At 44.6% G+C, this 22,415-nt stretch overlaps 1 protein-coding gene across 1 annotated transcript; it reads right to left on the minus strand.

Moving 5' to 3' along the window:
* Positions 1 to 1,047: 1,047 nt before the first annotated feature.
* Positions 1,048 to 21,473, minus strand: CMTM5 (CKLF like MARVEL transmembrane domain containing 5). Its single transcript, XM_063914273.1, has 5 exons — positions 20,871 to 21,473; positions 19,977 to 20,129; positions 18,245 to 18,343; positions 3,137 to 3,230; positions 1,048 to 1,193 (listed from the first exon to the last, which is right to left on the minus strand). Exons 1-5 carry the CDS (start codon positions 20,964 to 20,966, stop codon positions 1,177 to 1,179), a joined length of 459 nt encoding a protein of 152 aa, XP_063770343.1. The 5' UTR covers positions 20,967 to 21,473; the 3' UTR covers positions 1,048 to 1,176.
* Between the last annotated feature and the right edge of the window lie 942 nt (positions 21,474 to 22,415).

A 22,415-nucleotide genomic window follows, 5' to 3' on the forward strand; every position in this document is an offset into this window, starting at 1 on the left:
ATCTTCAAACTATTGCATTATAGAAGATAGCACCACATTCTGCCCCTCAGCAAACTGAAAACTATTATAAATGTCCAGCACATCCTCTCCTATCACATGGAGGAAAATGGATGCCTTAGTTTTGTCAGCCTCTGTATCAGCTCCACATGCAGCAAGATATATATTAAACCTTTGCTTAAATCTTTTCCAGTTTTCAGACAAGTTACCAGACATCAGCATGCCGGTTGGAGGAGCCAGTTTATCCATGGTTACTCACTGTTTGAAGAGAGGAACACACGGCAGGCTTTGCTTCACAGCCTTACAGACTTCTGCAAGATTCTTTCACACTCTGAGAGCACTAGCAGTCCAAGTTAAACTTCTTCTGACACCATGTTTTGTTCATTTGTTTGTAAATCCAGTCATAAGGACACAGAGACATGTGAGTTCACAGCTGTGCTGTTTTATTCCATCACCAACTCCAGACACACTGCACACTGGACCACCCACTTCTCAGCATCCCCCTGGTCCCAGGGACCATCACTGAAGATTCAGGCTTACACATATTAGTAAGGGAGTGTCTACAAATATTAAGCATTCTAATACACTAACATCACAACTCTCGCACCCTCCTGACACTTGGCCAACCTTGGTGATCATATCATACAACCCATTAAGAACCTAGCAATCTGGTGGACCATTATGAAATAGGTAGCATCTATCCTTGTGTATCAATGCCTATTTCTCTATAGATTGTAAGCTTGCGAGCAGGGCCCCCAGCCGGCATACCGACAGTTTTTCTCCTTCGTGGGGGTCCACGACCCCCCTGGAGGGAGAATAAATAGCATGGCGCGCATAGCGCGCCACTGTGCCCGCAGCGTGGCGAGCGCAGCGTGCCCGCAGCATGGAAAGCGCAGCGAGCCCGCAAGGGGCTCATTTGCGCTCACCACGCTGTCGGTATGCCGGTCCCCGGGAGCCCGGCCGCCGGCATACCATACCACACCCCTCTGCAACAAGTGCACTTGGTTGTATTGGCTCATTAGAAGAGTGTGAATATACAGTATACTGAGATAAGAGAACCAGTGGAAGGTTTATTGAAAATTAGTTTTGGATCCTTTATGATGATGAAAATAATCATGAATTATCAAAATATCTGCGTTATGTCCCCTTGTGTCAATTTCCATTCCTCTTGGGTGGTCATTACGCATCACCAGCACCTAAGACACAAATAAGCAAATTATGGTCTGGAAAGTGATAACAATGAATAATTAGACACGGTACCTGTCCTAGCCTTCTGCAGAGGTTGATGTCGTTTGTAAAGTGTAATCTTTATGGGGAGGGTGGTAACTATCATCAGTACATTATATGACTTCCTATATTTTACTCAAAACTGATGAAATCATTTATAACAGGTATATAGACTGCATTGTATTACATCATTAGATTAAGCCCGCTTCTGCTATTACCATAACTCTCGTCAGACCTATGGGGCGTTTCATCAAGACACCTCTTAAATGAAGATTTTATATTGTTGCTCTATCCTCAGTTCCCCAGGGTCACTGACCGCCAGCAGAGTAGTCTTACTGCTTGCCAGGCCAGTCAATTGTCTACCTGGATACCCAGCTCCCACATGCTCACCTTAAGTGAATTTCCATACTTGGCTTACATTTCCAGATTCATCAACAGCGGAATACAAATCCTGCTGCAAACCATGATAAATATGCTGCATCGCAGAATGCCTCCACCGAAAGCTTCTGCTCCTTGTTTTCACAGGATTTTTTGGCTTTGGTGCTTTTGATAATTAGACCCACTGGCACTAGTCATGTGGAAGGGGATGTAGTCACGATCCCGGCGGTCGGGATCCCAGCGGTAAGCATACCGACGCCATGATCCCAGCCAGCAGGAGGCCGGGGGCTATTTCCACTCATGGGTGTCCATACAGCAGGAATAGAACCTGTGGCAAGTGCTGCGAGCCACCGAGCCCACAGCGTGTTGAGCGCAGCGAGCCCGCAAGTGGTTTCATTGTGCTCGCCCCCCTGCCGGCAGGGATCCTGGCATCGGCATGCTGACCGCTGGGATCCTGAATGCCCATATCCCGAACCCAACCCATGTGGAACGGAAGACCAAATAATTACCAGAATGGGCATTGTTTGTATAATGCATAATATCATGTAAGCGTGTTTTGTTAAGAATGTCTCTTTTATTTAAATATGAGATCTAGATTGCAAACTCTCTGGGTTAAATGTAATAGGGTCCGAGTTGCAGGAGGTCCATGATTCGTCCAAGAAAGGATGTATTTTTAAAACGGCCTGATTTTGCCTTTAAAATGATTGCTGCTTTAACAATACAGACATTCTCGGATGAAATCCAGGAACTCAGGCAATTCGGACCCTTTTACGTTTACCCCTCTGTATTTGTATGCGAGAATATGTCATATTGTACATCCCTGCAGGAGATGTTAGTTCTATGTAGTTATAGAGCATGTCTTGGGGTATATTGTCATCATTTCCTTTTCCTGAGGAATAAGGCACAGCATGCCTTTAAGGTTAGCACTTTGCAGAGTGTGAGCTGTATATACATACATTAAGCATACAGGGGTTCATGTTAAGTTGGCTGTAAACACAATTTGTGCCTTTCTTACACAAGAATTTTTTTTCTACTGCTTCTGCATGCCCAAATCTCTTACCCATACATCCCTATGGCCACTGGGAAGTTTTTTTGCACCTACAGTACACTTCTTGTGCTCAGGAGGTGAAACAGGGTTTTGGAGGAGAAGGTGGAAGCCTAGGCAAAGTAAAGTATATGCATGCTCACACAAAATACATTCCATACTGCCCAATAGAGATACGCATGTATGCACATGCAAACTAATGATGATGATGATCAGTGGATCTTTCTGATTGGCTGAGTGCATCTGAATCCCTACTAATAGTGTTAGTATTAAATAATAATACTGTCAGGACACATCTTCTGGAGTAAACTAGGTTCATACAATCATCTTCAAATATGCTACCCTTGCTGATCTGTAGGCATCTTGCGATACGGCCAGCTCTGCAAGCTAAGCAAAAAGCATTTTTAAGGGTGCATTTAGCGATTTAGATGTACATTCTGTACAACTGGGAATGCGCCCCATATGTGTACGAGGATGATGAGTGCTTACCATCTCTGGACTCAGCTGCTCTTTCTGTGATTTCTGTCTTGTAAATTGTGAACGCATCATATGAGAATACACCAACCAGTATAAATCCGAATAGCTGAGAAAGGAAGAGGACATCAGCGATGTCATTGGATTAAGGGCTTTTAAATAGTAGTCACATTTTTCAAGTATAAAGCAAAAAACAGGACTATACAGTACTTGATTTCATTAAAAAAGTATGAAATATTAATAAAAAAAATACATAATCATAATAATGGCATATAAAAGAATTTGAATAAAAAGTACAACTGTCACTCAGAAAGACCTGCTACAATATAACAACAAAGATACAGCTCCACTGAGGGGTTCAGTATGATATCCCAGCTGACGGGATGCCGGCTGTCAGGATCCCCCCAGCCACAATACAGGCTGTGCTCGCCATGCTTTGGGCCCAGTGTAGAGCTTTGCTCACCACGGGTTCTATTCTCCCTCTGGTGGTGGCGTGGACCTACCACCTGAGTGGAAATAACGGGGAGCGGCCAGTATTACGACTGCCAGCATTTTACCGGCTGTCGGGATTCCAGCGTCGGGATCCTGAACGCCGGGATCGACAGCTGGTATATTAACTACATCATCCACTGAGTAATGTCTGAATATATATTGTGGTTAGAGGGTTTGTGTCTCACAACAATAGTCCACATTTTTGTGGGATCACCTCCCTTCAGAAGAGAGAAAAATAAGACCTGCACATTCTCCACCTGCATTAGTAATTTGGAACTCCACTCTTTTTGGAATGCACAGCTCTAAGTGGAAAAATAGAAGTCCAGGTTTTCCAGTGCACCCAGGGCCAGCAGGAAGTCAGAAGTAGGAGAGGAGATTAAAACTCCCATATACCCACTGCACATTGCACTGATGCCTGTTAGAGGCCAGCGAATAGGATGCAGTTTTGTATTGCCAGGGTCTCTGGACCATTGGCTGTGCCAGGGGAGCTTGGTGGATGGTGGCTGCAGGTTGTTGAGCAAGGGGAGTGCTATGACTTTTAATTTCATTTGTTCATTTTAAGTTATGTACCTGTGTGACCAGGCCCAAGCCTGTGTATGCTCTCTGCAGTGTCTGATGCTGTGTTTCACCGGAAAACCTGCCTATAGCTGGATACACACTACAGCGATGTTGGCACAATATGCCGTTTCATAATGATATATTACCTACATCGCTCAGTGTGTATGGGGGATTGCGCACTCCCACAGACGCTAGTGATGGACATAAAACCAAGCGTTGTCGCTAGCGTCCTGTATTATGCTAATGAAGGACGGAACATGTTTGTTCCAACCTTCAGTAACATCGCCCTAGTATGTACACACGATCTAGGACTGACGGGATTCATTCCGACGTTGGAACGAATCCCCGTCGCTCTAGTGTGTACCCACCTTTAGAGTCCTTATTTTCAGTACCTGTTTTACAATATTATATCAATTATTATAAAGACCTTATGAAAATCCCCAGTAATGGACAGATGAATTGTTCTGTATGTAGTACATTATTTTCTTTGCCGATCAACACTGTCTGCAGTATTTAAATGCACAGATGTAGATCACATCTAGATGATTTAATACGTGCCAGCTAGTGCATGAAATCATACTGTATCACAATGCAGTAAAATGTATGGGGATCCAGCAGTGATGTGTGCTGCGGTGAGGCAGAGCCTTTCCTGTTATACTAACATATAATCCAGTGTTTTGACTACATAATGTATATGAAAAATACAAAGAATATGTTAGAAATATCTTTTTTGTATTATTCTAATCATTTTTATAGTCAAAACTCTGGCGTAAAAAAAGTCTATGACAGGTGAGGCAGTGCCTCCCCTGCCTATCTTTTCTGTACAACTCTGATCAAAACTGATCAAATTTCCTTCATTATATACTCCTGCCACTGTGTATAATGCCCGCATGCACCCTTTGGCTCATATATTGGGGGTCATTCTGACCTGAACGCTCACTGCAGTTCTTCGCAGCGTAGCGTTCAGGTCAGAACTGCGCATGCGCTGGTACCACAGTGCACCGGCGCATGGCTGACAGCCGATGGCTGTCATTGCCTAGCGATCGCCTCTGCCTGGTTGACAGGCAGAGGTGGTCGCTGGGCGGGAGGAGGCGGCACAGTGGCGTTTGGCTGACGTTTTGTGGGCGTGGTCCAGCCAACGCTGGTGTGGCCGGACCGTGCAGGGGGTGGGCCGCAGCGGCTGCGTGATGTCACACGCAGCCACTGCGAGCCGGGCAGCGACGAGTATCTCCCGGCCAGCCGCAGGAGCTGCGCTGGCTGGGAGTTACTCTACAAGTACACAAGCATCGCCGCTTTGCGATGCTTTTGTACTTGTGCGGTGGGGTAGGGACTGACATGCGGGGCAGACTAGCCCTGTGCTGGGCGTCCCTCCGCATGTCAGGGAAGATGATCGTAGCTGTGCTAAATTTAGCACAGCTACGATCAGGTCGGAATGACCCCCCATTGTGTGTAAATCTGGCTCTGGTACTAGCTAGTGCCTCCAGAGCTATTTGCCTCATTGCACGTCCCTGATACCAAGTCAGGATCCCGGGATTCGGGATCCTGGCATTACTCATAAAAGATAGGTGCGTGTAAATGTTACCAGTCCAAGTCCTGACTTAGATAGCTGTCTATTAGCACTTTTTACAAATTATGTTTCCTCTGTGACATTGGCATTTCTGATCAAGTTACTTAAATCCAAACACTGGGAAATATAACAGATGGTCCCAAAGTTTACTGGTAATATATATCTAATGCGTTTCGTTGCATAAACCTACTGGTATCCTTGCCAGATTGTTATACAAAAATAGAAGATGCATGCTGCACATTCTTTTCAAAGAAACTCCTCTAGCTTTAGCAAAATTGTTCAGTAGGTAATTGAGAACTGCTCATGGAAAGCCAGATAAGTCTTTTTCATCAGCAGGTTTCATTTTACCTGCAGATCATGGACGTGCAATAACAAAAAGCTGACACTCTTTCTCACCAATTTGAGGAATTATCATCAGATCTCCATTGATTCCATGTTGCCACCTGAGAATATTTTGGGCACTCCATTCTGGACACAAGTTTCTAACGCTAAGCATAACAGTCATGCTTTCCCCAGGATTCATACTTTTTCTCCTGAGCTCAGTCTGTAACCTGACAGGTTGCTCTAACTTTTGATCTTGTTTATGTGTCCACTTGGAGTTATAAGGAAAAAGTTCTTTAGTCTCCACGATGCAAAGGTGGCAATTTCTATCTTAGACGGGGGACTGTCATATAAACTACCTGCCAGTCTGTGCGAGGGCCAAGACTTTGCATTTGCCTTCTGCAGCCGTTGCTTATATCCTTGGGGTCACGGCAATCCATTTCTTTGTATTTCATTACCAAGCTTCCCAAGTTTTATGGTTACAATTAAACCTCAGCGTGTTGATAGTTTTATTTAATAAATAACCCATTCCCTTTAATGAATTGCTGTCTTTCCCCTTGAATTGCTGTCTTCCCCTGATACAGTGCAATTTTTCTTAAATCATATTGATCAGTTACATTGGTGTCCAGAAACAGCTATTTCTGTCAGGGTCACAACGATTACAACTTGTCTTTATTATAATCTATCACAATGTAATGGACAGATGTAATTAGTAAACCAAACCCTGGAACAATATTTGTGGATTACACGAGGGCCTATTTATCTTAAAATATTTGCGGCATATTCCTCAAAAACACATTTTTGGGTATACCCATAAATATTCAGTATCACCAGCATGTATGACTGAGGGACCATAGCAAGTATCTCTGATATCTGCTGCGATCCCTCCATTTCCGACAGCAGTCGCAGCTCCCATAGAAAACCTATGGGGGATGCGATGCGCCAGCCTGTTGTAGCCTATGGGCTACACTTCGCAACAGTAACCAGAACCCTCCTCAGCAATGGCCGCTGCATATGCGTGGTCATTAGGCCGAGCATGCACAGGAGTCCGGATTCACCATGAACACACTGCAGGAATGGACTACTTTCAAAGCACCTGTCCCTGTGGGTGTAGAGTGATACATTCGGGTGGAATAATTGCATACTACAATGTGATTTTGGCCACAAATATTATGCCCTGATCGCACTAAGTATGTAATTATTGCTCATAATATTTTAAAAACCAACTAGGAAACATTTTACTTACTTACCTACTATAATCCTAATCCATTTTACTTACCTACTATAATCCTAAAATCAGTCTACCTAAAAGAGCCCTTACTAATTACTAATATTCTATCTTCTGTACTCACTATCTCAGGTGAGGTCAGAGCCGGCGACAGAGGGGTCAAAGGGGACACCTGTCCAGGGCCCCAAGGATCCGAGGGGGCCCAAGGATATGCACTTAGTGCCCAACAGGAGTGTGAGCCATCTTGTCCAAATAGGACAGCCTCAGAGTGACAGTAGCTTCTCAAACACAGTGACTGTGCTGTCTGAGTGTGCACCCGCTCTTCCGGGTACACATCCCAGCATGCCCTGTCTCAGTTTTAGCATTCCATAATAGCAAAACTGTTGCAGAGCATGATGGGATGTGTAGTTACACAGCAGCTGGAGGGCTGAGGTTGAATGCCCATGGTACACATCCAAACCAGAGTAGGTTTTATTGAATATAACAGGATACAAATGATAGAGAACAAACAGCAGTCAATACGATAAGTTATCAATCTCTCTTGGGCCAAATACTGTACAGCTGTATAGCACTGTGGCGCTCCAATAACACAGTGTCAGACTTGTGCACATGCAGACACTTTTATAGAGGCATGTAAACAAGTCTTGCACCCAGAGTCTAGACACTCAAACTTTTACATTTGGTGAATAATATTTACTCAGACATGTAATGTTAGACAGATGAGTCATGCACAATAACACACGGTTAAAAGACAGCAAGTAGCGATTAACCATTTAACTACATATCAACATTTCTTTCTTCCAAAATGGAATGGTCAGAAATAATTCAACAAGTCACTGGAACAATATTTTAGATGCTATATATCTGTTCAATTACTGGATGGGTATGATTACTTGATTTGGGCAGAATTTGCTCAGAAAAAAAAACTTTCAACATTTATACAGGAAACTCTTCCTTTTTTTGTGGAAGTTACCCCGGGTTCTATTACTTCACACTTGCTCATTTGAGAGATATTCCAGATACAGACGCTAGAGCTTCTCGCGTAAACCAATTTGGGAGTGAGTGCAATCTTCATTACAAGATGCCGCTTCTAAACAGAAGTACCATTTCTCTAACGTCCTAAGTGGATGCTGGGGACTCCGTCAGGACCATGGGGAATAGCGGCTCCGCAGGAGACAGGGCACAAAAGTAAAAGCTTTAGGATCAGGTGGTGTGCACTGGCTCCTCCCCCTATGACCCTCCTCCAAGCCTCAGTTAGATTTTTGTGCCCGGCCGAGAAGGGTGCAATCTAGGTGGCTCTCCTAAAGAGCTGCTTAGAGTAAAAGTTTGTTAGGTTTTTTATTTTCAGTGAGTCCTGCTGGCAACAGGCTCACTGCTACGAGGGACTTAGGGGAGAGAAGTGAACTCACCTGCGTGCAGGATGGATTGGCTTCTTAGGCTACTGGACACCATTAGCTCCAGAGGGAGTCGGAACACAGGTCTCACCCTGGGGTTCGTCCCGGAGCCGCGCCGCCGACCCCCTTGCAGATGCCGAAAAGTGAAGAGGTCCAGAAACGGCGGCAGAAGACTCTTCAGTCTTCATAAGGTAGCGCACAGCACTGCAGCTGTGCGCCATTGTTGTCAGCACACTTCATAGCAGCGGTCACTGAGGGTGCAGGGCGCTGGGGGGGGGCGCCCTGGGCAGCAATGATAGTACCTTATTCTGGCTAAAAATACATCACATATAGCCCCTGGGGGCTATATGGATGTATTTAACCCCTGCCAGGTCTCAGAAAAACGGGAGAAGAAGCCCGCCGAAAAGGGGGCGGGGCCTATTCTCCTCAGCACACAGCGCCATTTTCCCTCACAGAAATGCTGGTGGGAAGGCTCCCAGGCTCTCCCCTGCACTGCACTACAGAAACAGGGTTAAAACAGAGAGGGGGGGCACTTATTTGGCGATATGTATATATATATATTAAAATGCTATAAGGGAAAAACACTTATATAAAGGTTGTCCCTGTATAATTATAGCGTTTTTGGTGTGTGCTGGCAAACTCTCCCTCTGTCTCCCCAAAGGGCTAGTGGGGTCCTGTCCTCTATCAGAGCATTCCCTGTGTGTGTGCTGTGTGTCGGTACGTGTGTGTCGACATGTATGAGGACGATGTTGGTGAGGAGGCGGAGCAATTGCCTGAAATGGTGATGTCACTCTCTAGGGAGTCGACACCGGAATGGATGGCTTATTTAAGGAATTACGTTATAATGTCAACACGCTGCAAGGTCGGTTGACGACATGAGACGGCCGGCAAACAAATTAGTACCTGTCCAGGCGTCTCAAACACCGTCAGGGGCTGTAAAACGCTCATTTACCTCAGTCGGTCGACACAGACACGGACACTGACTCCAGTGTCGACGGTGAAGAAACAAACGTATTTTCCTTTAGGGCCACACGTTACATGTTAAGGGCAATGAAGGAGGTGTTACATATTTCTGATACTACAAGTACCACAAGAAGGGTATTATGTGGGGTGTGAAAAAACTACCTGTAGTTTTTCCTGAATCAGATAAATTAAATGAAGTGTGTGATGATGCGTGGGTTTCCCCCGATAGAAAATTATTGGCGGTATACCCTTTCCCGCCAGAAGTTAGGGCGCGTTGAGAAACACCCTTTAGGGTGGATAAGGCGCTCACACGCTTATCAAAACAAGTGGCGGTACCGTCTCCAGATAGGGCCGCCCTCAAGGAGCCAGCTGAGAGGCTGGAAAATATCCTAAAAAGGTATATACACACATACTGGTGTTATACTGCGACCAGCGATCGCCTCAGCCTGGATGTGCAGCGCTGGGGTGACTTGGTCGGATTCCCTGACTGAAAATATTGATACCCTTGACAGGGACAGTATTTTATTGACTATAGAGCATTTAAAGGATGCATTTCTATATATGCGAGATGCACAGAGGGATATTTGCACTCTGGCATCAAGAGTAAGTGCGATGTCCATACAGAAGATGTTTATGGACACGACAGTGGTCAGGTGATGCAGATTCCAAACGGCACATGGAAGTATTGCCGTATAAAGGGGAGGAGTTATTTGGGGTCGGTCCATGGGACCTGGTGGCCTCGGCAACAGCTGGAAAATCCACCTTTTTTACCCCAAATCACATCTCAGCAGAAAAAGACACCGTCTTTTCAGCCTCAGTCCTTTCGTCCCCATAAGGGCAAGCGGGCAAAAGGCCAGTCATATCTGCCCAGGGATAGAGGAAAGGGAAGAAGACTGCAGCAGGCAGCCCATTCCCAGGAACAGAAGCCCTCCACAGCTTCTGCCAAGTCCTCAGCATGACGCTGGGGCCGTACAAGCGGACTCAAGTGCGGTGGGGGGTCATCTCAAGAGTTTCAGCGCGTAGTGGGCTCACTCGCAAGTGGACCCCTGGATCCTACAAGTAGTATCCCAGGGGTACAGACTGGAAATTTGAGACGTCTCCCCCTCGCAGGCTCCTGATGTCTGCTTTACCAACGTCTTCCTCCGACAGGGAGGCAGTATTGGAAACAATTCACAAGCTGTATTCCCAGCAGGTGATAATCAAAGTACCCCTCCTACAACAAGGAAAGGGGTATTATTCCACACTATATTGTGGTACTGAAGCCAGACGGCTCGGTGAGACCTATTCTAAATGGGAAATCTTTGAACACTTACATACAAAGGTTCAAATCAAGATGGAGTCACTCAGAGCAGTGATAGCGAACCAGGAAGAAGGGGACTATATGGTGTCCCTGGACATCAAGGATGCTTACCTCCATGTCCAAAATTGCCCTTCTCACCAAGGGTACCTCAGGTTCGTGGTACGGAACTGTCACTATCAGTTTCAGACGCTGCCGTTTGGATTGTCCACGGCACCCCGGGTCTTTACCAAAGTAATGGCCAAAAATGATGATTCTTCTTCAAAGAAAAGGCGTCTTAATTATCCCTTACTTGGACGATCTCCTGATAAGGGCAAGGTCCACAGAACAGTTGGAAGTCGGAGTAGCACTATCTCAAGTAGTTCTACGACAGCACGGGTGGATTCTAAATATCCAAAATCACAGCCATTTCCGACGACACGTCTGCTGTTCCTAGGGATGGTTCTGGACACAGTTCAGAAAAAGGTGTTTCTCCCGGAGGAGAAAGCCAGGGAGTTATCCGAGCTAGTCAGGAACCTCCTAAAACCAGGAAAAGTGTCAGTGCATCATTGCACAAGAGTCCTGGGAAAAATGATGGCTTATTACGAAGCGATTCCATTCGGCAAATTCCACGCAAGAACTTTTCAGTGGGATCTGCTGGACAAATGGTCCGGATCGCATTTTCAGATGCATCAGCGGATAACCCTATCTCCAAGGACAAGGGTGTCTCTCCTGTGGTGGTTACAGAGTGCTCATCTTCTAGAGGGCCGCAGATTCGGTATTCAGGATTGGATGCTGGTGACCACGGAGGCCAGCCTGAGAGGCTGGGGAGCAGTCACACTGGGAAAAAATTTCCAGGGAGTGTGATCAAGTCTGGAGATTTTTCTCCACATAAATATACTGGAGCTAAGGGCAATTTACAATGCTCTAAGCTTAGCAAGACCTCTGCTTCAAGGTCAGCCGGTATTGATCCAGTGGGACAACATCACGGCAGTCGCCCACGTAAACAGACAGGGCGGCACAAGAAGCAGGAGGGCAATGGCAGAAACTGCAAGGATTTTTCGCTGGGCGGAAAATCATGGGATAGCACTGTCAGCAGTGTTCATTCCGGGAGTGGACAACCTCCACCCGGGAGAGTGGGGACTTCATCGGGAAGTCTTCCACATGATTGTGAACCGTTGGAAAAGACCAAAGGTGGACATGATGGCGTCCCGCCTGAACAAAAAACTGGACAAGTATTGCGCCAGGTCAAAAGACCCTCAGGCAATAGCTGTGGACGTTTCTGGTAACACCGTGGGTGTACCAGTCGGTGTATGTCTTCCCTCCTCTGCTTCTCATACCCAAGGTATTGAGAATTATAAGACGTAGAGGAGTAAGAACTATACTCGTGGCTCCGGATTGGCCAAGAAGGACTTGGTACCCGGAACTTCAAGAGATGCTCACAGAGGACTCATGGCCTCTGCCGCTAAGAAGGGACTTGCTTCAGCAAGTACCATGTCTGTTCCAAGACTTACCGCGGCTGCGTTTGACGGCATGGCGGTTGAACGCCGGATCCTAAGGGAAAAAGGCATTCCGGAAGAGGTCATTCCTACCCTGGTCAAAGCCAGGAAGGAGGTGACCGCACAACATTATCACCACATGTGGCGAAAATATGTTGCGTGGTGTGAGGCCAGGAAGGCCCCATGAAGAAATTTCAACTCGGTCGTTTCCTGCATTTCCTGCAAACAGGAGTGTCTATGGGCCTCAAATTGGGGTCCATTAAGGTTCAAATTTCGGCCCTGTCGATTTTCTTCCAGAAAGAATTGGCTTCAGTTCCTGAAGTCCAGAAGTTTGTCAAGGGAGTACTGCATATACAACCCCCTTTTGTGCCTCCAGTGGCACTGTGGGATCTCAACGTAGTTCTGGGATTCCTAAAATCACATTGGTTTAAACCGCTCAAATCTGTGGATTTGAAATATCTCACAGGGAAAGTGACCATGCTGTTGGCCCTGGCCTCGGCCAGGCGAGTGTCAGAATTGGCGACGTTTGTCTCAAAAAAAGCCCATATCTGATTGTCCATTCGGACAGGGCAGAGCTGCGGAGTCCGGACTCATCCCCAGTTTCTCCCTAAGGTGGTGTCAGTGTTTCACCTGAACCAGCTTATTGTGGTACCTGCGGCTACTAGGGACTTGGAGGACTCCAAGTTGCTAGATGTTGTCAGGGCCCTGAAAATATAGTTTCCAGGACGGCTGGAGTCAGGAAAACTGACTTGCTGTTATCCTGTATGCACCCAACAAACTGGGTGCTCTTGCTTCTAAGCAGACGATTGCTAGTTGGATGTGTAGTACAATTCAGCTTGCACATTCTGTGGCAGGCCTGCCACAGCCAAAATATGTAAATGCCCATTCCACAAGGAAGGTGGGCTCATCTTGGGCGGCTGCCCGAGGGGTCTCGGCTTTACAACTTTGCCGAGCTGATACTTGGTCAGGGGCACACCCTGACTGAGGAGGACCTGGAGTTCTCTCATTCGGTGATGCAGAGTCATCCGCACTCTCCCGCCCGTTTGGGAGCTTTGGTATAATCCCCATGGTCCTGACGGAGTCCCCAGCATCCACTTAGGACGTTAGAGAAAATAAGAATTTACTTACCGATAATTCTATTTCTCGTAGTCCGTAGTGGATGCTGGGCGCCCATCCCAAGTGCGGATTGTCTGCAATATTTGTACATAGTTATTGTTACAAAAATCGGGTTATTATTGTTGTGAGCCATCTTTTCAGAGGCTCCGCTGTTATCATGCTGTTAACTGGGTTCAGATCACAGGTTGTACAGTGTGATTGGTGTGGCTGGTATGAGTCTTACCCGGGATTCAAAATCCTTCCTTATTGTGTACGCTCGTCCGGGCACAGTATCCTAACTGAGGCTTGGAGGAGGGTCATAGGGGGAGGAGCCAGTGCACACCACCTGATCCTAAAGCTTTTACTTTTGTGCCCTGTCTCCTGCAGAGCCGCTATTCCCCATGGTCCTGACGGAGTCCCCAGCATCCACTACGGACTACGAGAAATAGAATTATCGGTAAGTAAATTCTTATTTTTTATTATATTTGCCTTTCCATAAGCATTGTCACATAACTCCTGGTTTTAAATTTAACAACCAAGAACATCAAATATTCAGTTAAACTAGATACCAAATATATTGGACCCAAAGAAATCCCTAATGTTATTAGAGGAGCCACAGAAATTCTGCCAGTTCAGGGCCCAATACCCGTGCACTCCCTACAACTGCAGATGAGGATGTGACTGGACCTGTACATTGTGTCATTTCATTCTTTTTTCAGCATTAAGGAACTATTCCTGAGTATGTTCTTGATAGCTTGTATAGTTAAAATAAGTTCTATATCATTATACCCTTTACCTAGAAATTTGCTCTAAGAAAGTACTAGTCCTTCATCTAGATGTATTTTATTGCTAGTTTCAGAAAGCACACCTAAATTCCACCTTAAGGAACATGTTCAGCCCACTGCCCCTCGTCCCCCACACACTATTATGTTTGGAACACTTTGTATCATAGGGGTCTATTTACCAACCTTTGGATGGAGATAAAGTCGACGGAGATTGGGGACATGTACTAAGCAGTGATAAAAGTGGAGAAGTGAGACAGTGGAGAAGTTGCCCATGGCAACCAATCAGCTGCTATGTATATTTTTATAGTACGCAAATTATAAATGTTACGTTATTGCTGATTGGTTGCCATGGACAACTTCTCCACTGGCTCAATTCTCCACTTTTATCATTGCTTAGTACATATGCCACCAGCCAATCAGCTCCTAACAGCCATGCCACAGGCTGTGTTTGAAAAATGACATATGGGAGCTGATTGGTTGGTACTTTATCTCTGTTGACTTTATCTCCATCCAAGGCTCAGTAAATAGACCCCAGAGTGAGATATTGGGATATGGGTTCCAAAAAAAGCAAGCCACAGTGAAGTCTAAAAAGCAAAGTGATCAATAGTGGCACCGGGGTAAGTGAAACCCAGTACAGGTAATAGCCCCCCCACGTGCACCTGAAAAGGATGCCTGACCTTGCAGGAAGCCCCTGTTTACATCACTCCGGGGGTGTACCTATCATTCCTGGACTATTCTAGCTGCCCCAGTAGACTATCCCTGTACTGCCGGCTCCTACTCATTGACAGGAGATGGGCGCTGCGCTAAAGTGTCAAAGTGCAGCACCCAGCTCCCTGTCACTGAGGAGTCGGCAGTTTGATGTCATACTCTGGAAGGGTCTGCACCCCCTTGGTGATGCCTCTGGCAAGTAATATATATTGTGCCACTCAATCTGGCTTTTTTTTTCTACTTGTTATTTTTGTTTTCTTTTTTTCCTATTGCACAAATATATATACACTTCATGAATGGCTCCAGAAAAAAACTTTTAACACTTTGCATAAAAATGGAATTGGTACTCAACTAAATACATATATTAGCACATATGTGACCACAAGGCCCATATTGGTTATCATAACCATCATTATTCTCAACCTTATTGGTGCATGAGATGTGTCTAAAAACAGGTGTAACTTCTTGTACACTCAATTTTGCTAAGCATGCAGCTGCATTGCCAACCCCTCATTAAAGTTTGCCTACATTCCGCTCCTTCCACCACAAGTGGTGATGTGAGTGACTTGCGTACAACTCAAGAGTCGTCCATAGATATGTGCCCTCAGGTCCGAAGCATGTACATTGCTAAAACACTCAAGATGCATCAGCAAAACTGATTTGTGTTCATCTCTGCATCGCCCCTCATTAAAGATATACCTGACAACATACCCAGTCAGAGGCAGAACTCTGGGAGGCAACGGAGTCATCTGCCGCCGGGCTCCTGCTCTGAAGGGGGGCACCTCTCCTCTCATCCTGTGACTCCATTGAATTAAGTTAATTGATAGCTGTCGCTGTCTTTTCAGTGTCCGACTTCCTCACTGGTCCCTGCACCTTACACATCACACCCACTTTATTATACTGAATATACACATTTTACAAGTGTCATACCCAGGATTAGAAACCACAACCTATTACACTGGAAGCAGCCACCTTACTGATGAAGCTGTTTGCTCCTGTATAGGAAATATGAGAATTTTAACTATATGAAGATACTTCTCTGACAATTACACCTGACTTCATATAGTTAGAATTTTCATGCATCCTGCACAGGAGCAAATAGCTCCATCAGTAAAGTGTCTGCTGTCAGTGTAACAGGTCATGGGTTCTAATCCTGGGTATGACTGTAAGAAATGTGCGATTTAAAATAAAAGACAATTAAATGTATAAATACAGTATATAAATTTTTTCCAGAACACTCCATATATACACACACACACACACACACACACACACACACACACACACACACACACACACACACACACACACACACACACACACACACACACACACACACACACACACACACACACACACACACACACACACACTATATATATATATATATATATATATATATAAGATGTCCACAAAGTGGGGATGCACTCTCGTGTGTTCTAAGACAAGAGTCTCAATTTTATTACCAACCCGGGTGTCTTAGCATCTTTCTGTCCTTAGAAAAATAAGTGAGGGGACAGTCACCTGGCTTAGATACTGAACCGTATAATAAGCTACACGGGCATAACCAGAACTTTGTGGACCCCATAATAAACACATTGAAAGGATCTCTGTCCCAAATCTTCTAAAGCAGGCATGTCCAAGCTGCGTCCCTCCAGCTGTTGAGAAACTACACATCCCAGCATGCCCTGACACAGCTTTAGCATTCTCTGACAGCAAAACTGTGTCAGGGCATGCTGCGATATGTAGTTTCACGACAGCTGGAGGGCCGCAGTTTGGACATGCCTGTTCTAAAGAGACACCACTCTGCAGCAGTTGTTACTTTTATGCCACATAATAGTGCCCTGGTTCATTTTCTGAACCACAGTAGTGCCCTAGGTAATATTATGCACCATAGTAGTGCCCTAGTTTATTTTATGAACCACAGTAGTGCCCTAGGTAATATTATGCACCATAGTAGTGCGCTAGTTTATTTTATGAACCATAGTAGTGCCCTAGGTAAATTTATGCACAATAGTAGTGCCCCAGTTTATTTTATGAACCATAGTTGTGTCCTAGTTCATGTACTGTCACATTGATGGGCTGCCAGCACACATTATGCCACAGAGTATCTCCAACTCTCATTATGACATACAGTGTCCCCAGTTCATGTTATGCCACATAACAGTGCCCAAGTTCTTATTATATAACATTATAGTGCCCCCCACATTACAATGAGCAGATCAGATTATGCCCCATTATAGTGCCATCCAGTTCATATTGTGCCATATTAGAGAGGCATCCAGCTCAAATTGTGCACATCACAGTGCCCCCTTACCATTATAACATTCACTACACACGCCTGTCACTGAAAATGTACTGTCACACAATTCAGGCTGGGCAATGGATCAGACCCAATCTCTTCGCAGGCAAATCTGGGAAATTGGTTTGCAACTTTAACCTTAGTCCAGGCTCCCCCAAGCCTCCGGGCCCCATAGCAGTGGCACCCCTTGCACCAACTATAGTTATACCCATGATCAGCTGGAAGATTGTGCAGATCATTCACTAGCAATGCAGTGCACCTGACTATACTCAATATGGAAGTAGGCAACCTATACAAGAGCCAAGGATGAGTTCTACGGTCCAAACCACTTAGCTAACAGTTTTATTTGTGCATATACGTACGTGTATATATATATATATATATATATATACACTACACCATAAGGCGCTTGTTCTTCTTTATTCTCGCAGAAATCTATGGCTGAATGTACCCAGGTCATTTTCTGAAGAATCGAGCTCCCGCCAAGAAAAGTGTACACAGGACTAAATAGTTGTGATAATTTACTGTGAATTGATACTTAGTAAGACTCTGCATCCTGATACCTGTTGACCGTCAGAAGGGATTTCCGAACGGTGGATAAGCGCACTGATCTATAAAAACATTTATATATATATATATATATATATATATATATTAAACAATATATAGTTAGACATATGGGCCATATGTAATAGGGTCTGACTTTGCCTGAGTTGCAGAATGCCGGCCAATATCGGAGGTTTTTTTGAAGCGGCATTATGCATTGTAAATGATTGGCGCTTGAAAAAAAACTTCAGAGATTGTCTGACATCCCGCACTTCCATCAAACTTTGGACCCTATTACATACGCTCCCATGGGATTTAAAGCTGTACTGACACAAAAGGACAGACAGTGAGGCGCTAAAAATATAAATTAGGTATAAGGAAATACTCACTGCTGCTGTGATTGCTCCCCCATCTCCTGAACTCCGAACTGCAGCCACAATTGAGACTACCAAAAAAATAACAGCAGCAGAAACACAGCGCAGGAAATCCTGAAAGCAAAACAGTGTCTCTAAGTACATACAGAAAAGCTTTGGTGCCCTCACTGTGCTCTCCATTGAAGACATTGGGCCTAATTCTGAGTCCCACACAAGTTCTTATGCGGCAGCATTTTTTAAATGTATGCATGACTTGGAGTCGCATAGATGTTAGTCCTTTCTAGATGGGCATTTCTACATACAAACGCAAGAGAATGTCTCCAGAGTGTGTCGGAGGTGTCATGGGCGTGTAGCCTGAGTTACTCACTATTCTGAGTTGTGCATTGGCATTCTGGAAGCCACATTCTGACAGATCGCCTGCACCTAGCATGGGCTAGGCTTAAGTTCAGATCAAAATCATGACAGCTTGAATTGCTTTGTCACTCCCAGAATCGTCCTCAACCCTTTCTCTCCTCAGGCAATAAACTTCTCATAAAGGATACTTTCTCCACATTAACGCGCATCACATCTGACTGGGAGAATGATCTGTGTATCCAGCTGGATCCTAAAGATTGGGACAAGATCTTCCAGACTACCATGTCCTGCTCTGCTAGCTATTCGGTAGTGGAGACTCAGTTTAAGGCACTGGCCCTCTGGTACAGATGCCCATCAGTGCTTGCTGAAATGTTCCAGGGGTTCTCAACACTTGCTGGTGGGATTGTCTTGCACTGCATCCCTTCTGGAACTTGGTGATTTCCCTGTATAGAGAAATGGTAGGCCGGGATGTTAGCTTGGAACCTGTTTTCTGGCTTCTCAATAAGACCAATGGTCCTCTGTCATCCTACAAAAGGTCACCGTTGAATCAGTGCAGCCAAAGCTGTCATCCTAGTCCACTGGAGATCTCTGACTCCCCCAACTATTGCGGAATGGTTCTCCAGACTGGAGTTCTGTCTATAGACGATCTTATGAAGTCAGGAGCTAACAAATTTAGAGTGTTCAGTGCTATTTGGGGATCTTGGCTCCTGTTTACAGAATCTTTTTCCTATCTAGGCCACATAGATGGAGCTTGTTAATTCACTAAGCTGTGTAATTAGTTCTCTTGCTTTCTTCTCAGGTGTTTCTCCTTTTTTCTCTTCCTTCCCTTATTTCTTCTTCTGACCCATGCACAGATAAAACTGGGAAGGAACATTCACATAGATGTGTATGCATGGGTTGGGATCAATATGCCAGTGATCGGAATGCCGGTGGTCAGAATACCGACCGTGGCATCCCGATGGTGGGTAATCCTGACAGGGGCAAGGAAAGTATACTTACCTTCCCCTAATGGCCCCTGAGCAGTGTCGGTATTCTGACTGCCGGGATCCTGTATGCATTAGTACCTGCGTATTCCATTCCATTCACATACAGGCCACATTTGGACCTGCGTGGAACTCAGAATCATTAGCATTGTCCTGAATAAAATTATACTTTTAGGACCCATACAGAACCACCATTCCACATCCAGAGCACTTTATTCCACAAGAGAACCTCTCCAATTTACTAGTGACTCAGACTATACCGTGTATCAGCATTTACTACACATACAGACTCAGAGCTAAATTTTAATTCCTTTCTTACAATTCTACCCTGAAATGTTCTAACACAAATGAAAACTACTGGTCAGGAATGTATTAGAAAACCTTTGAAACATTTCCTGTAATCTACGCACCGTGCATGGCCAGTTGAGTGCGGTGAGGCGCAGGTAGTAGTGACTTGAGAAAAGGATGAGGAAGAGGAGTGTGATGATAAGTTCCAGCAGTGGGGCTGCCAAATAGGAGGAAATGGAGGCAGCAAAACAAATAAATATTACAAAGCAGAGGACCTGTATTGGAAGACAGAAATTGCAGTTATATGAAAGTACTGTACAGAGATAGCATATTCTGCATGACCTATACAGGAAGGTGAGAAGTTCTGTGGTTGGATAAACTAGGACTTGCCAAGTAAGATCTTCTGCAATTCTACAAGCTCAGGATGTGGGATTTCTGATTACCTTTGTTATTTATATCTATATACTGTATATCCATCTCAAGTAAGATTGTTCGCAAACCACTGTTTTATATATATGTATATATATATATATATATATATATATATATATACATACAACACTCCACTTGGTCTGGCACTCCTCTATCCCGCAGGGAATCTGCTCCGGTGCCCTCCTTAAGCAAGATGGCTCTGAATATGGAGAATGGAAGGCGGCACTCAGGAGGCTTTCACAAACGTGGAAAACGTGCTTTACTGTGTATCATCAACGTTTCGGGAGGCGCACTCCCTTCCTCAGGACACAGCAATACTGCTGTGTCCTGAGGTAGGGAGTGCGCCTCCCGAAACGTTGATGATACACATTAAAGCACGTTTTCCACGTTTGTGAAAGCCTCCTGAGTGCCGCCTTCCATTCTATATATATATACACATATATATATATATATATATATATATACTCACACACATTTGTATGTATATATTTCTCTAAATAAATATATTGTGATAATCAAAATTAAAATACCAAAATAATGTTGTATAAAGTTGTGACAGTGAAGGTGAGATGCCAGTGACTTACCAGCTCTGCCAGCAGAAGCCGTCCTTTCAATGAGTTGAGGAATTCCTTATCCAGGGAAAAGCTGCCCGAGCTGTTGGCTCCTTCCAATTCACTCATCCCCAGGCAGCGGCCACAACGAAAGGACAGGAAGGTAAAAGTGATGGAGAGAAGATAAACAGGGGAGAGATAAACAGGGACAGAGGGGAGAGTCTTTCTTTTATACTGTACTCCTAGGGTTTAACGTGGGAGGAGGACGTGTGGGATATATAAGTTAACTTATATTATTTGAATTGAATGGGTTTGTGGGGATCTTAGGGAATAAAAACAAGACCAGAAGTCTTTGGAGGAATTAGACAAGATTACTGCAGATGTAGTATGGGAGTCTATCAACAGTTGGGTAAGTAAATGTACAGATAGAGGTGAGCTGAGGTGAGAGGAATTCAGGGATCCTAAGCAGAGGGTTAGAGGTTGGAGGAAAGTCGGGCTGTCTTCCAGCAGAGTGTCTCCTGATGTGTGCAAAGGATGGACTGTGTCTGAAGTGTAGTTGCAGCTGATCCAGATTTGTGTTACAGGAAGAGGGGGAGGGAGAGAGAGATTCAGGGAGGAAAATAGAAGGAAAAAGTCTGACACAAGCAGTGAAAGCTTTTTTTGTGTGGAATTAGCAGTTAATACATGTTGCTGCTTACTGTACACTCTGTGGATGATACTATTATCTAATAATGCAGTACAAATATGGATGGAAACATTTGCACAACTTCCCTTGTACAACTCTGCTGCTCTTGCGTAATTTGTGCATATATACTACTGTATATAATAATGATGTAATGGAACAAAGAAACAGTGCTGGCAAGAGAATCATGACTGCATGAGATGTTATACATATCTTTACTACATTTCTGAAAACACAGATGGAGAAGGTTATGGAACTTGTACATTGGAAAAGTTACTGTTGTTTACCCAAGGGGAGAGAGTACCAGCAAATCAGCTTTGAACTGTCATTTTTTTTAAACACAGCCTGTAACATGGAAGTTAGTAGCTGGTTGGTTGGTACTTCACCATACTCTCAGACGTGATGCACCCTCCCCCCCCCCCCCCCCTCTCCCCCCACCCCCCACACACACATAACGGACACTTCTGTAGCTTGCACTTTCGAAACGCTGATAGAAAAATGACATATTTGATTCTTACACAAGAAAAGAATTTGGGCTAGACAGGCACTAGTAAAAGTTTTTTTTATCTATATAATAATAATTCCATACACTTTTTTTTTATCAAGCAGCAGAGCTCGAATGTGTTTGTGACTTTACACTACCAATGGTGTATAAAAACTTTCAATTAATGAAGATTCATATGTCCCCTTGAGAACACAACATTTTGTGAATCTGCGCTAATATATAAACACAGACTGGTATGGCTGAAAAGTACCGATGCAGCAATATAAAAATAAAAGACACAATTTATTAAAATGACAATTATACAATCGATTGCTAGTTAATATGATAAAAGATGAATATAACTAAAAGATGCACACCTGACAGTATACTTTAGAACTAGTCCAGTTCACAT

This window comes from Pseudophryne corroboree, chromosome 1 (genome assembly GCF_028390025.1).
Source record: "Pseudophryne corroboree isolate aPseCor3 chromosome 1, aPseCor3.hap2, whole genome shotgun sequence".
Lineage (NCBI taxonomy): Eukaryota > Metazoa > Chordata > Amphibia > Anura > Myobatrachidae > Pseudophryne > Pseudophryne corroboree.